The 12,329-nt window shown below is 43.9% G+C and overlaps 1 protein-coding gene across 2 annotated transcripts in view; it reads right to left on the bottom strand.

Annotated features, from left to right (window-relative positions):
• Positions 1 to 4,420, bottom strand: part of TNFAIP8 (TNF alpha induced protein 8) — a 162,073-nt gene extending 157,653 nt beyond the window's left edge. Inside the window, exon 1 of one of the 2 annotated variants that reach the window (XM_055428912.2) lies at positions 4,277 to 4,420. Coding sequence is in view for 1 of the 2 variants with exons in the window: in XM_055428914.2 (XP_055284889.1) it covers position 4,277 (1 nt within the window). In the remaining variant the exon portion in view is untranslated. The remainder of the gene's footprint in view (positions 1 to 4,276) is intronic. The other variant, XM_055428914.2, reaches the window with a different exon arrangement.
• Between the last annotated feature and the right edge of the window lie 7,909 nt (positions 4,421 to 12,329).

Here is a 12,329-nt window from a genome sequence, read left to right as displayed (position 1 = left end):
GTTTATAAGTTAGCTTGGGTTGCTCCAGGGAAGGCCCATTCCAGTGATCTCTCACCCTTTTTGGTGGGGAAGATGGCTGCATGCCTACCCCTCAGTCACCTCGAGTGAAATATCTTCATGTTTGACCAGCAAGAGAACAATCACCCATCTTGTTCTATGTAAAAAAGCACAATACAGAAATTCCCTCGTGGTCCAGTGGTTAGGACTCTGCACTTTCACTGCTGAGGGCTTGGGTTTGATCCCTAATCAGGGAACTAAGATCCCACAAGCCTTGCAGGTGGCAAAAAAAAAAAAAAAAATACAATTCTTGGAAAACAAACTTAGTGATGTCCATCCAGCTTTGCAGCTGGCTCTGGTGGCTCAGAAGTAAAGAATCCATCTGCAATGCAGGAGATGAAGGTAGATAAGGGTTCAATCCCTGGGTCAGGAAGATCCCCTGTAGAAGGAAATAGCAACCGACTCCGATATCCTTGCCTGGGAAATCCCATGGACAGAGGAGCTTGGAGGGCTACAGTTCACCAGATTGCAGAGTTGGACATAACTGAGTATACACACACACACACTGAATCTTTGCTACCTTGGCTCCGAACCATAAACACTTGTTTCCAGAGAAAAAGCAACTGCTCTCTAAAAGGATGAATGGATGTTGTTTGATTATGGTGGAGCATGTGACACTTTAAAACAAGTTTCTCAGGTAATTTCCATGCTTCACATGCAAGACCAAGAAAACAAAACCTATGGACTCAGGTTTATTGCAATTATGCCTCTGGTCGTTTGAAATAGACATCAGAAGAAAGACATTTATTTCAGCTTCTTATTATTGAGAAATAAAAAAATATTTTGAAAATGGTTCATCTACTGTACTAAGGAAGTGCCTTTACTTTCCTTTGTGAAACTCAGAAGAATTGTGAACCCATCTTTGCACTATCAATTTACCTTTAGGGACCTGTTCAAATATTTTTGTGTATGTCACCAGTCATCTTGGATCCCAGGCCCTGGTGGAAACATGAGAGGGTTGCACAGTGCCATTCACACAGTAGGAGCTCAATAATACCTGCTGCCTGAATGAATGGAGCCCTGGCAAGCTGGATGTGGGGGATGCACCTCTCAACTTGTATAAGGGCCAATGCTGCAATCTAAGACTCATGGGCCAGATGGTCCCTAAGGTACTGCTTGCCTCTCATTCTAGAATCATCTACCCACTACTGGCAGCTCATTTCCTCTTAAGGCCAAAATGCAGAATTCAAATTGACATTCACTGGTACTGCTTAACCTCATTTACATTTTGCAGCAAGGTTCACTGATTGTTTTTCTTTTTACCCGTAATGACTCATCCATTTTTAGCTATTGGGAAGACCCACTGATGGACAGAAGTCTAGAAAATGCAATTGGCTCAGACCCCTAGGCCAAAGTTATCAAAACTAGAAGGGGAGGGGAGCAGGAAGTAAACTGTTTCTCACAGGGAGACATGAAGGCTGAGGTGTTAAAAGCTCCTTTTGGGGGTTTGCTGAGTTCTTACTGTGTGCATTTGGTATTAAAGGCAGGATGTGGGCAGCATGAGGCAAGTTGAGGTGATAAAAGTTTATCTGGCACCACACAGTGCCTACTCTTACACTCTGCAGTGGAGCCGATTCTGTGAAGGCCAAACTGAGGGAAGTGTTCCCCATTTATCCAGGTTGGCCCCTGTGTCAGTGTCCATGGTACTGGGGTTGCACGAATGCTCCTTCCACCTCCATGAGAAAACAGGTGGCCTTTATCTACTATCACCCACCCTCCCCTGCCTCCAAGAGGTCACCCCATGCTCAACCCCCTCAATTTGTACCATGCAAAAACAGAGGGAGTAGAGAATGGACTCTTCCACTAGATGTGGAAGCAAAGCTAAATTCTGATTGAGGACAAACGAAATCTCCAAGAAGGAAATGTGTTCATTCCAAGGGGCTGATCCAAGCAGACGAGGATTAATTTAATCAACAAACTATGAGGTCTCTCGAGTGCCTGGCACTAAGGCAGTCTCAGTTTCAAGGATCTGCTATTCGAAGTTCCCTAAGTCATAAACCATCCAGAAGCTGCTCCTCCCCCCACACAGCATTTCCTAATGGCCACTGTTTAGATGCAATCATTTCTCTCCACACACCCTTTCCTCCAATTTCAACAGAATAAAGAATTGCAGAGAACAGGTCTCATAAAACGCTCTGTTCCTGGCCCCTGCAGTGTGAGGGCACATCCTCAGTTTCTGCCATTCCGTAAGGCTCCCAGAATAGCCTGTCCACAACACTCGCTACACAGAGGGAGACTATATCCAGCAACGTAGTAGAAACAGAAAATTGAGAGACAACAAAGATAAGTAGATTTTCTAGTTCACGTCACCCCTTTTCTTACTAGATTTAAACAGAACAAAAGGCACTAAGATTAAAGTCTCCCTTAAAGAAAACAATTTAAGGGACCATCTGTGTATAATTACTACATTTAGGGGGGAACCTTCTTATATTCAATATTTTATTGATCATTCTTAAATTAGCAGCTAATCTAGATGGATATAATGGCTTAGAAGCTTATTTCCGTTAATGCAAAGACCTTAATACCAAACATTCAATGTCTAAGGTATCCATATTTTACAGGGAGGTAGATGGTAGTCCATTTTCCTAAACTTTCTTTATTCAAATTACAGGTATATACTTAAAAGCCGAGCCAAGAAGTGGCAGAGCCAAGTAGTACACATGGGGCGAACTGGTACTCCCAAAAAAATCTACAAAAAAGCCAGTTGTGTCACCATAACTTGCTGACTTAACTCCCCACGACAGATCTAATTAGAAGGTGGCAATAAATCTTTCCAGGTGTTTAATTAAGTGTGATAATTATTTCTTTCCTTAAAGACGGATGGAATCATATGTTTACATTTCAAAGCATAATGTTTCCTTAGTTAAAACACTGTGGAAATACTTTTGTGAAACACAGGATTCAAACCAGGATAAAAATATCTGCTGTGATAAGCAGCACTTAAAGTGATTTATCAGCTCTAAGTTTCATATGCCAGGGCACAATGGCAACTTCAAGTCTGCTCTGTTCTGGTTATTTCCTTTAACTATATAGTTGTGTTTTCCTTAGGCCTCAATGAATAATTTCTACTCTATATTCCATTTTCCTGCCAGCATCTCATAAATGAAGTCTTATCAAGAAAGTGGGAAAACATTATGGCCATCTCTACTTTCACAGCAAGAACATGGCAAGAATAAACCGAGATACAGAAGAATTCAGAGACCGTTATAATTGGATGGGACCTCAGCAATCAGGGAATCATTTTACAGGTGGATTAGAGTACTGTCCTGCTATCAATTAAATATGTTTTTAGGGCAAAAATACACCCTATATTGAAATAGTATTGACCTCCTCAATAAAAATTATGTATAGAAGGGTCGAATTATCAGTCTTAAGTAGCGCAAGGATTTCCGTTGTTTCAACATTGAGCACCCAACTATCTCCTACCTCCCTTGATTCTCTCAGAGTACTGCTCCTCCTACCCAGTGCTCTGTTTTAGGAAGTCTGTTGGCTTTAGCAATACGGTGTTACTCAATCAATGAAGATCTTTTGGCCCTAAATCCTGTTGGTCAACCTGGTCTTGGACTTGCCTACCAGCCGTCCAGGTTCTAAGGCGCCCAAGTGTTCTTGCATCAGGTGCTGAGCGCTCAAAGCCACGAACTCGCGCGCGCGCGCGCACACACACACACACACACACACACACACATTTTCTTCCTCAAAGGAAGGAAAGGTCTCAACGCAAAACTCTAGTCCCTGCCCATTTTACAATGCAGGGTTGGATTACAATCTCAGGCCAGCATCTTGGTCTGCAATCTGGGACATTCTGATAACCGGGGCGGTCCTTTCGACAGAGGAGCTGTGACCAGGAGGGCGTGACACGTAGCGGGACCCCCATCTGCAGAAGGAACAGTAAGCGGCTTAGGGCAGGAGGGTGGAAGTGAAGGGGTCATCAGCTCGAATCGGTAAGGGCTCGCTCCCAGCTGGAGGTCTCAGATTATCTCGGCGACACAGGAACTGGGTAAAACTCCCGGGAGTTTCCGGAGCTGTGCGCGCCTGCACACACACACACACACACACACACACACACACACGCTCAGACGCACTCACTCACACCCACTCACATTTACTTCAGAAACTCTCTGTGAGCTGAAAGCGTGCCCCCAGGAACACCCCGCAGCCCAGTGGCCGGGGAAGTCCTGTGAGGGTGTATGCGGGACCGGCGCGCCCGGGAGGCACTTACTCTGAAGAGGGGCCCGGTGGCGCGGGGACGCTAAGAGGCGAGCTGGGCGAGGTTACGGCGCTGAGCTGCCTCGCCGCTTGAACGAACGCGGGCTGCCGCGGACTCACCAGCAGAGCGCGGGTCAGAGACGGCGGGAGAAAAGGAGCCGGGGGCGGGGCTAAATGAGCCTGGGGCGGGGACAGGAGGAGGAGCTAAAGGGCCAGGGGCGGGGCTGGAGGAGGGTTTAGGAGAGTGGGGGCGGAGCCGACCGAGGAGGAGGAGCCGGAGGTCGGGGGCGGAGCGTGCGCGGAGGCATTCCGGGCAGGGCGGGGAGGAGAGCCCGGGCTTCAGAGGCAGGGCTTGGCACTGGGGGTCAGGAGTGGCCAGGGCTCGGGGAAATGCGGAGGAGAGCTGGACAGCGGCCGAGGAGCTGGACTTCAGCTGTAAGGCAAGAGCTTTGGGCTCAAGGAGCCAGGACCGGCTTTGGGAGATACGCAGGGAAGAAGTTACCTTTCGGGTCTCTCGGTTTCTTCAGCTATGAAAATGAGATACCAGAGTCAAGTCTACTGAGTCTCTTTAAGCGAGCTCATGCCAGGCTCCTAACAAGTACGCATGTATTATCTATTATCTGTTGCCGTTATCTTCGTCGTCGACATCATTTTCCGTATAAGCCCCAAAAGCCCGCCTGCCCTTAACTTTTTTTCTTTCTCTTTTCAGCCTTTACTGGCCTCAAGTCTACCCGGCGATAGCTGATGCATAAGTGATTCTTAAGTTTCCATTCGCGAGGGATGCAAGGTTTCTTTTTAAGAGTTAAAGGGTCACTGGATCCCAGCAAGTCAGTCTGGTCTAAGCCACCTCTGCGGACTTCAATGACTGCCCCTGCCCACAGAGTCTAAGAATGGCTATTTACCGGAATGGGCAGAATCTGGGTCCTTAACCCGACGTAGTCATTCTCAAGGGCAAATGTTGCCAGACCTTCTTGGGAGTGTGATGACTCCATCTTCCATTCAGTCAGTTCAGTCGCTCAGTCGTGTCGGACTCTCTGCAACCACATGAATCACAGCACGCCAGGACTCCCTGTCCATCACCAACTCCCAGAGTTCACTCAAACCCATGTCCATCGAGTCGGTGATGCCATCCAGCCATCTCATTCTCTGTCGTCCCCTTCTCCTCCCGCCCCCAATCCCTCCCAGCATCAGAGTCTTTTCCAGTGAGTCAACTCGTCGCATGAGGTGGCCAAAGTATTGGAGTTTCAGCTTTAGCATCAGTCCTTCCAATGAACACCCAGGATTGATCTCCTCTAGAATGGACTGGTTGGATCTTCTTGCAGTCCAAGGGACTCTCAAGAGTCTTCTCCAGCACCACAGTTCAAAAGCATCAATTCTTCGGCGATCAGCTTTCTTCACAATCCAACTCTTACGTCCCTACATGACCACTGGAAAAACCATAGCCTTGACTAGATGGACCTTGGTTGGCAAAGTAATGTCTCTGCTTTTTAATATGCTGTCTAGGTTGGTCATAGCTTTCCTTCCAAGGAGTAAGCGTCTTTTACTTTCATGGCTGCAATCAGCATCCGCAGTGATTTTGGAGCCCAAAAAAATAAAGTCTAACACTGTTTCCACTGTTTCCCCATCTATTTCCCATGAAGTGATGGGACCAGATGCCATGATCTTAGTTTTCTGAATGTTGAGCTTCAAGCCAACGTTTTCACTCTTCTCTTTCACTTTCATCAAGAGGCTTTTTAGTTCCTCTTCCCTTTCTGCCATAAGGGTAGTGTCATCTGCATATCTGAGGTTATTGATATTTCTCCCGGCAATCTTGATTCCAGCTTGTGCTTCTTCCAGCCCAGCATTCCTCATGATGTACTCGGCATATAAGTTAAATAACCAGGGTGCCAATATACAGCCTTGACGTACTCCTTTTCCTATTTGGAACCAGTCTGTTCCATGTCCAGTTCTAACTGTTGCTTCCTGACCTGCATATAGGTTTCTCAAGAGGCAGGTCAGGTGGTCTGTTATTCCCATCTCTTTCAGAATGTTCCACAGTTTATTGTGATCCACACAGTCAAAGGCTTTGGCATAGTCAATGAAGCAGGAATAGATGTTTTTCTGGAACTCTCTTGCTTTTTCCATGATCCAGCAGATGTTGGCAATTTGATCTCTGGTTCCTCTGTCTTTTCTAAAACCTGCTTGAACATCTGGAAGTTCACGGTTCACATATTGTTGAAGCCTGGCTTGGAGAATTTTGAGCATGACTTTACTAGTGTGTGAGAAGAGTGCAATTGTGCGTTAGTGCATTCTTTGGCATTGCCTTTCTTCCATTAAGCACCTACTGTATGATGGTTCTTTGCAGAGGACTGGAAATTTTAGTAATACTAGCAAAACTTTGTATGTGCTGGTCACTGTTAAAATCGTCATAACAACTTATAGATCCTATAGCTACCTTAGTTTCAAAAAACTGAGATCATGGCTTCCAGTCTCATCACTTCATGGCAAATAAATGGGGAAAAAATGGAAACAGTCACAGGCTTTTCTTGAGCTTCAGAACCACTGCAAATGGTGACTGCAGCCATGAAATTAAAAGACATTTGCTCTTCAGAAGAAAAGCTATGACAAACCTAGACAGCATATTAAAAAGCAGAGACATCACTCAGAGCCATCACTTTGCCAACAAAGGTCCGTACAGTCAAAGTTACGGTTTTTCCAGTAGTCATGTGTGGATGTGAGAGTTGAACCATAAAGAAGGCTGAGTACTGAAGAATTGATGCTTTCAAACTGTGGTGCTGGAGAAGACTTTTGAGAGTCCTTTGGACAGCAAGGAAGTCAAGCCAGTCAATCCTAAAGAAATCAACCCTGACTATTCATTGGGAGGACTGATGCTGAAGCTGAAGCTCCAGTACTTTGGCTAGTTGATGTGAAGAGCCAATTCATTGGAAAAGACCCTGATGCTGGGAAAGATTGAGGGCAGGAGGAGAAGGGTGTGACAGAGGATGAGATGATTGGATGGCATTATCAATTCAATGAACATGAGTTTGAACAAATTCAAACTCATGAAATAGTGAAGGACAGGGAAGGCTGGTGTGCTGCAGTCCATGGGGTCGCAAGGAGTTGGACAAGACTGAGTAACTGAACAATATAGCTACCTTAGTTTCACAAAGGGAAAGGGAGGCATAGTGAAATAAAATAATCTACCAACATTTCACATTTAGTAAGTGGCAGAGTATGGTTGGGACACAGGAAAGTAAATACATTTGGGTTTAATGCCCACAATAGGAATATACAGAAGGTTCAGAGATGTTTAAGACACTGTCCTGTGGGGAGGGGAAAATCAGGAAAATTTTTCTGAAGGAGGTAATGTCTGAGATCAATTTAGAAGAAGGAATGGGAGCTTCTTTCTTCTAAGGAAGGACATGGTAAGCATTTTTTCAAGCATTAAGAAGGGTTGGTGAAGGAGTGGAACAATAGAAAAATACCAAATCTAAGTGTTTTCTTCCTATAGGAGTTGAAGAACATTAATTTGACCTTTGGTAAGTATAAAGTCAGAAGGATTTTAAGCATGGGAGACATATCAAATGTTCTAGAAAGGTTTCTCTGAAAACAGTATAGAAAACATCAGAGCTGAGAAACTTGCTTATGAAGTCATTGCAAGGATGGATCAGTTAGGATACAGCTCAGTCGTGTCTGACTATTTGTGACCCCATGGACTGTAGCCCACCAGGCTGCTCTGTCCATGGATATTCTCCAGGCAAGAATACTGGAGTGGGTTGCCATGCCCTCCTCCAGGGGATCTTCCTGAATCAGAGATTGAAGCCAGGTCTCCTGCATTGCAGGCAGATTCTTTACCACCTGAGTCACCAGGGAAGCCCTAGGATACAGCAGTAGGCAGGATACGAATTTCAGGAAAGATATCCCCACCTGAATCCCCAGAACCTGTGAATATGTTACCTTTGCAAAAGGGACTTGGCAGGTGTGATTAAGGTCAAAGAGAATGAGATGGGGAGATTATCTTGGATTATTTGGGTGGATCTAATCTAATTATATGATTCCCATAAAGAGGATGAATGAGTCAGAGAGATTCAAAGTATGAGAAGAACTTGACCTGGGTCAGGAGCCAAGGAATGTGGGTGGCCTCCAGAAGCTGGGAATGGACCTCAGCCAACAACAACAACAAAAAATGGGAATTTCATTCTAACACCATAAGGAAATGGATCCTCCCTTAGAGCCTCTGGAAAGGAATTCAGCTTATCCTGGTGAGACCCCCACCCCACCGTCCCCGCTACTGGACTTCTGACCAGAAATGTAAAAGTGTAAAATAATAGATGTATGTTGTTTTAAACTCCTAAATTGGTGTTAATTTGTTTTGGCAGTAATAGGAAATAATTATAGACGCTGAATGCTTAAACTAAGTGGATGGAAAGATGGATTCAACACTCACAAGGCCCTGGAGATTGATGGGATGTGGGGGCTGAAGGAAGGAGATTAATCTAGGTTGATTTACAGGGTTTCTGGATTGGCAGGCTGTCTTTGGTGATGCCACCCAGTGGAGGAAAGGACAAAGGCAGGTCTTTCTAGGATTAAAAAGGTTTACACACTCGCAAGCCTTTCCTACTCCTTAAAATCATTAGAAACAGTCCCCGAAAGTCCATGGGCAGTGATACTTGTTACCGCCTAGTGTTCTGGAAATGGATCTGCTCTGTGTAAGCTGGATGACTTTGGACAGAGCACACAGCGTCAGTAAAACTTGGCTTCTTCTACTGTGTGGGATAGGAGGAGCCCCATCTGCATGATTCCTGAGTCAGCCAGGGTGTTGTGGTGTCTGTAACCTCAACCCAGTAACTTTCATCATTGCTTCATTTCAGTCTCCCTTGTCTCAAGCTGTGTCCTGGAGCAGCACTCTCCAGGGATACTTCTATTTAGATATATTCTTTAGCCTTTCTCTTTATCATTCCACACCCCTCTCATCCTTGGTCTTCACATGCTTTCTTTACCTCGTGCAGACCTGCATTTCTATTGACTTCCCTTCCTACCAGGCTAACCTGAAGAGCCAGCACCTCAGTCAGTCACTGCTAATGCCTCTCATTGCTTTATGCCATCGTCCTTTCCTTCTCTGACTTGACACATCCTTCTATCCAATCCACATTATGTGCTACTTAAGAACCAAAAGATGTGAAACCTGATGCTCTGCAGATTCATGATCTCTGATCTGTTAAATCCTCAAGCAGGATGGATTTTCTCTTGCATCACTGATGGAAAGGAGAAGGGAGTTCGATCTTTATCCCTTTCCTCAAGACATCTTTCACACCCCTAACCCTTCCTACACTTGATATACGATCTTACCTATTTCAGAGAAAACATACAGATCATCAATACAGAATTTTCTCTACTTAGCCCAGCTAACAAAGATGCCATTTACATCCACAATCACCTTGACTTCCTTTCCTCTGATCCCGGTGGATCAGAGCAAACCCATTCATCAGCTTTCAGGGTCCCTAAGGAGTCCTCCCTTCTATTTAGAGAGGCTGTATCCTGTTGAATATCCATTCTCTTTTATTTTCAACCTCTCAATTTCTATGCTTTCCCCACAAAAGATTTTTTAATACTAAAATAATAAAATTTAAATATCACCACGGATCCTACCACCTTCTCTCACCTCTTTACTAGGGCCATCTAGACTTGACAGTAGAAACAATACAGAGTGGCCAGTGCCTCAGTGCTTCCTTTAGGAGACCTGGGAAGGAATCTCTACAATTCCAGGAAATGTGTGTCACTGTTATCAAAGAACAACCAGTGTTGCTTCTCTTGAATAAAGACATAGGACTCCACCTTGCTTCATACTGTGATGATATTTAGAAATTAACAAGATATTGACCTTTTCTATCTTACTTGGGCCAAAAAGTACTTGGATCATTTCTTTTTCAAACTAGTACTTGCATATTTCCATTTGGATTTATTTTAAAAAAAAAACAAACCCAAAACAAAACAAACAAACAAAAAAGAACAGTACCTAGGAATCTCCTAATAACTAGTCCATCATTCAATGGCTAATTATATTTTGAAATAATTACAGCTGTATCTGGAATAACTGAATCCTCTCAGATCACCTACCCCCAAGAAAAGACCCCAAACCATATAAATCACATAAAGTGGAGATAGCTGTAACTAGAGCTGCATGCCAGAAATACCTCTGTACATACCTTCTATTTTCACTTCTGCCCAGCTGAAGATATAGTAACTAATATCACACAGTAGTAGTGTCTTAAAAAATCTTTTGACCCAGCTTCCTCTTGTACTCTTCATTTGCCTCAAGCCTCTACTCCACTTATTCAGTATCAGCCTCCTCTTTCAGAGTGAAAAGGAAATAACTACATGGCACTGTGAAATGTGCAATAAAAATGTATGCATTGGGAGGAGAGTGGAGACGATTCACATTCCTTGGGGGAATGGAGATTTCACAGAGATTCCATCCAACCAAGTCGAAAAGGACGAACTCAAGCTGACCAGGGAGAGAGAAAGTACTCCAGGCATCGTGGAGAAAGAAGATACGCATATAATATTTTCTACAGGCTAAAAGCACTGAATCAAGGCTTCATACCTATGGGCTATATACCTCAAATATAGCCCACAAAAATACCTATAAGGCCACTGTGCTTTAACTACAGTTTCATGGGAGTGTATTAGTAACATGCCAGACTCAAAACATGGCTATAACTTCACCATCCTTCAAGATCATTATCTGATTGTCTACTCCTTCAGCTCCTTCCAGTTCTATTTCTTTTCAGAGCTTTATCATAACATGTCCTTAAAGTAACAGTATGAGTATGGTAGAGAACATTTTTCCTAATAGAAGTCAAGGTACAGGTTGGGTAGGTTAGGACAACTGTTTGATATCACACCTACTAGAAACTCAGAACAGTTGAACACAGAAGTCTCACAGGGGTCCCAAGGTAGAGCCTGTATCAGAAATAAAATATGAATGTGGCTTTTATCCAATGAATGGATTATAATTTAATATAATATAAAAACAAGGAACCCACAACGTTTTTAAAAGCAATTTTACTACACTGAACCATAAACGACAGGAACAATACAAAATGTAAAGAGGTCTTTGCATGCTCAAACTTTTCTAGCCAGGAAAACAGGGTGAGAAAACTACAGGTAAAAACATAAGCCACTTTTTTAGAAAAAGAATGACTTCAGTTCAGTTCAGTCATGTCCTACTCTTTGTGACTCCATGGACTACAGCATGCCAGGCTTCCCTGTCCATCACCAACTCTTGAGGCCTATTCAAAGTCATGTCCACCATGTCGGTGATGCCATTCAACCATCTCATCCTCTGTCATCCCCTTCCCCTCCCGCCTTCAATCTTTCCCAGCATCAGGATCTTTCCCAAAGAGTTGGTTCTTCGCATCAGGTGGCCAAAGTAGTGGAGTTTCAGCTTCAGCATCAATCCTTCCAATGAATATTCAGGACTGATTTCCTTTAGGATTGACCGGTTGAATCTCCTTGCAGTCCAAGGGACTCTCAAGAGTCTTCTCCAACACCACTGTTCAAAAGCATCAATTCTTTGGCGCTCAGCTTTCTTTATAGTCCAACTCTCACATCCATACATGACTCCTGGAAAAACCAAAGCTTTGACTAGACAGACTTTCTTGGGAAAGTAATGTCTCTGCTTTTTAATATGCTATCTAGGTTAGTCATAGCTTTTCTTCCAAGGAGCAAGCATCTTTTAAATTTATGGCTGCAGTCATCATCTGTAGTGATTTTGGAGCCCAAAAAAATAGTCTCTCACTGTTTCCCCATCTATTTGCCATCAAGTGATGGGATTGGATGCCATGATCTTAGTTTTCTTAATGTTCAGTTTTAAGCCAACTTTTTCACTCTCCTCTTTCACTTTCATCAAGAGGCTCTTCAGTTCTTCACTTTCTGCCATAAGGGTGGTGTCATCTGCATATCTGAGGTTATTGATATTTCTCCCAAGAATTTTGATTCCAGCTTGTTCTTCATCCAGCCCGGCATTTTGTATGATGTACTCTGCATAGAAGTTAAATAAGCAGGGCGACAATATACAGCCTTGA

Source organism: Moschus berezovskii, chromosome 8, assembly GCF_049115385.1.
Source record: "Moschus berezovskii isolate FMDL1 chromosome 8, NW_MosBer_1.0, whole genome shotgun sequence".
In the NCBI taxonomy this organism is placed as follows: domain Eukaryota; kingdom Metazoa; phylum Chordata; class Mammalia; order Artiodactyla; family Moschidae; genus Moschus; species Moschus berezovskii.
The sequence above is the reverse complement of the archived record's forward strand: the minus strand, read 5'-3'. Positions and strand labels throughout refer to the sequence as shown.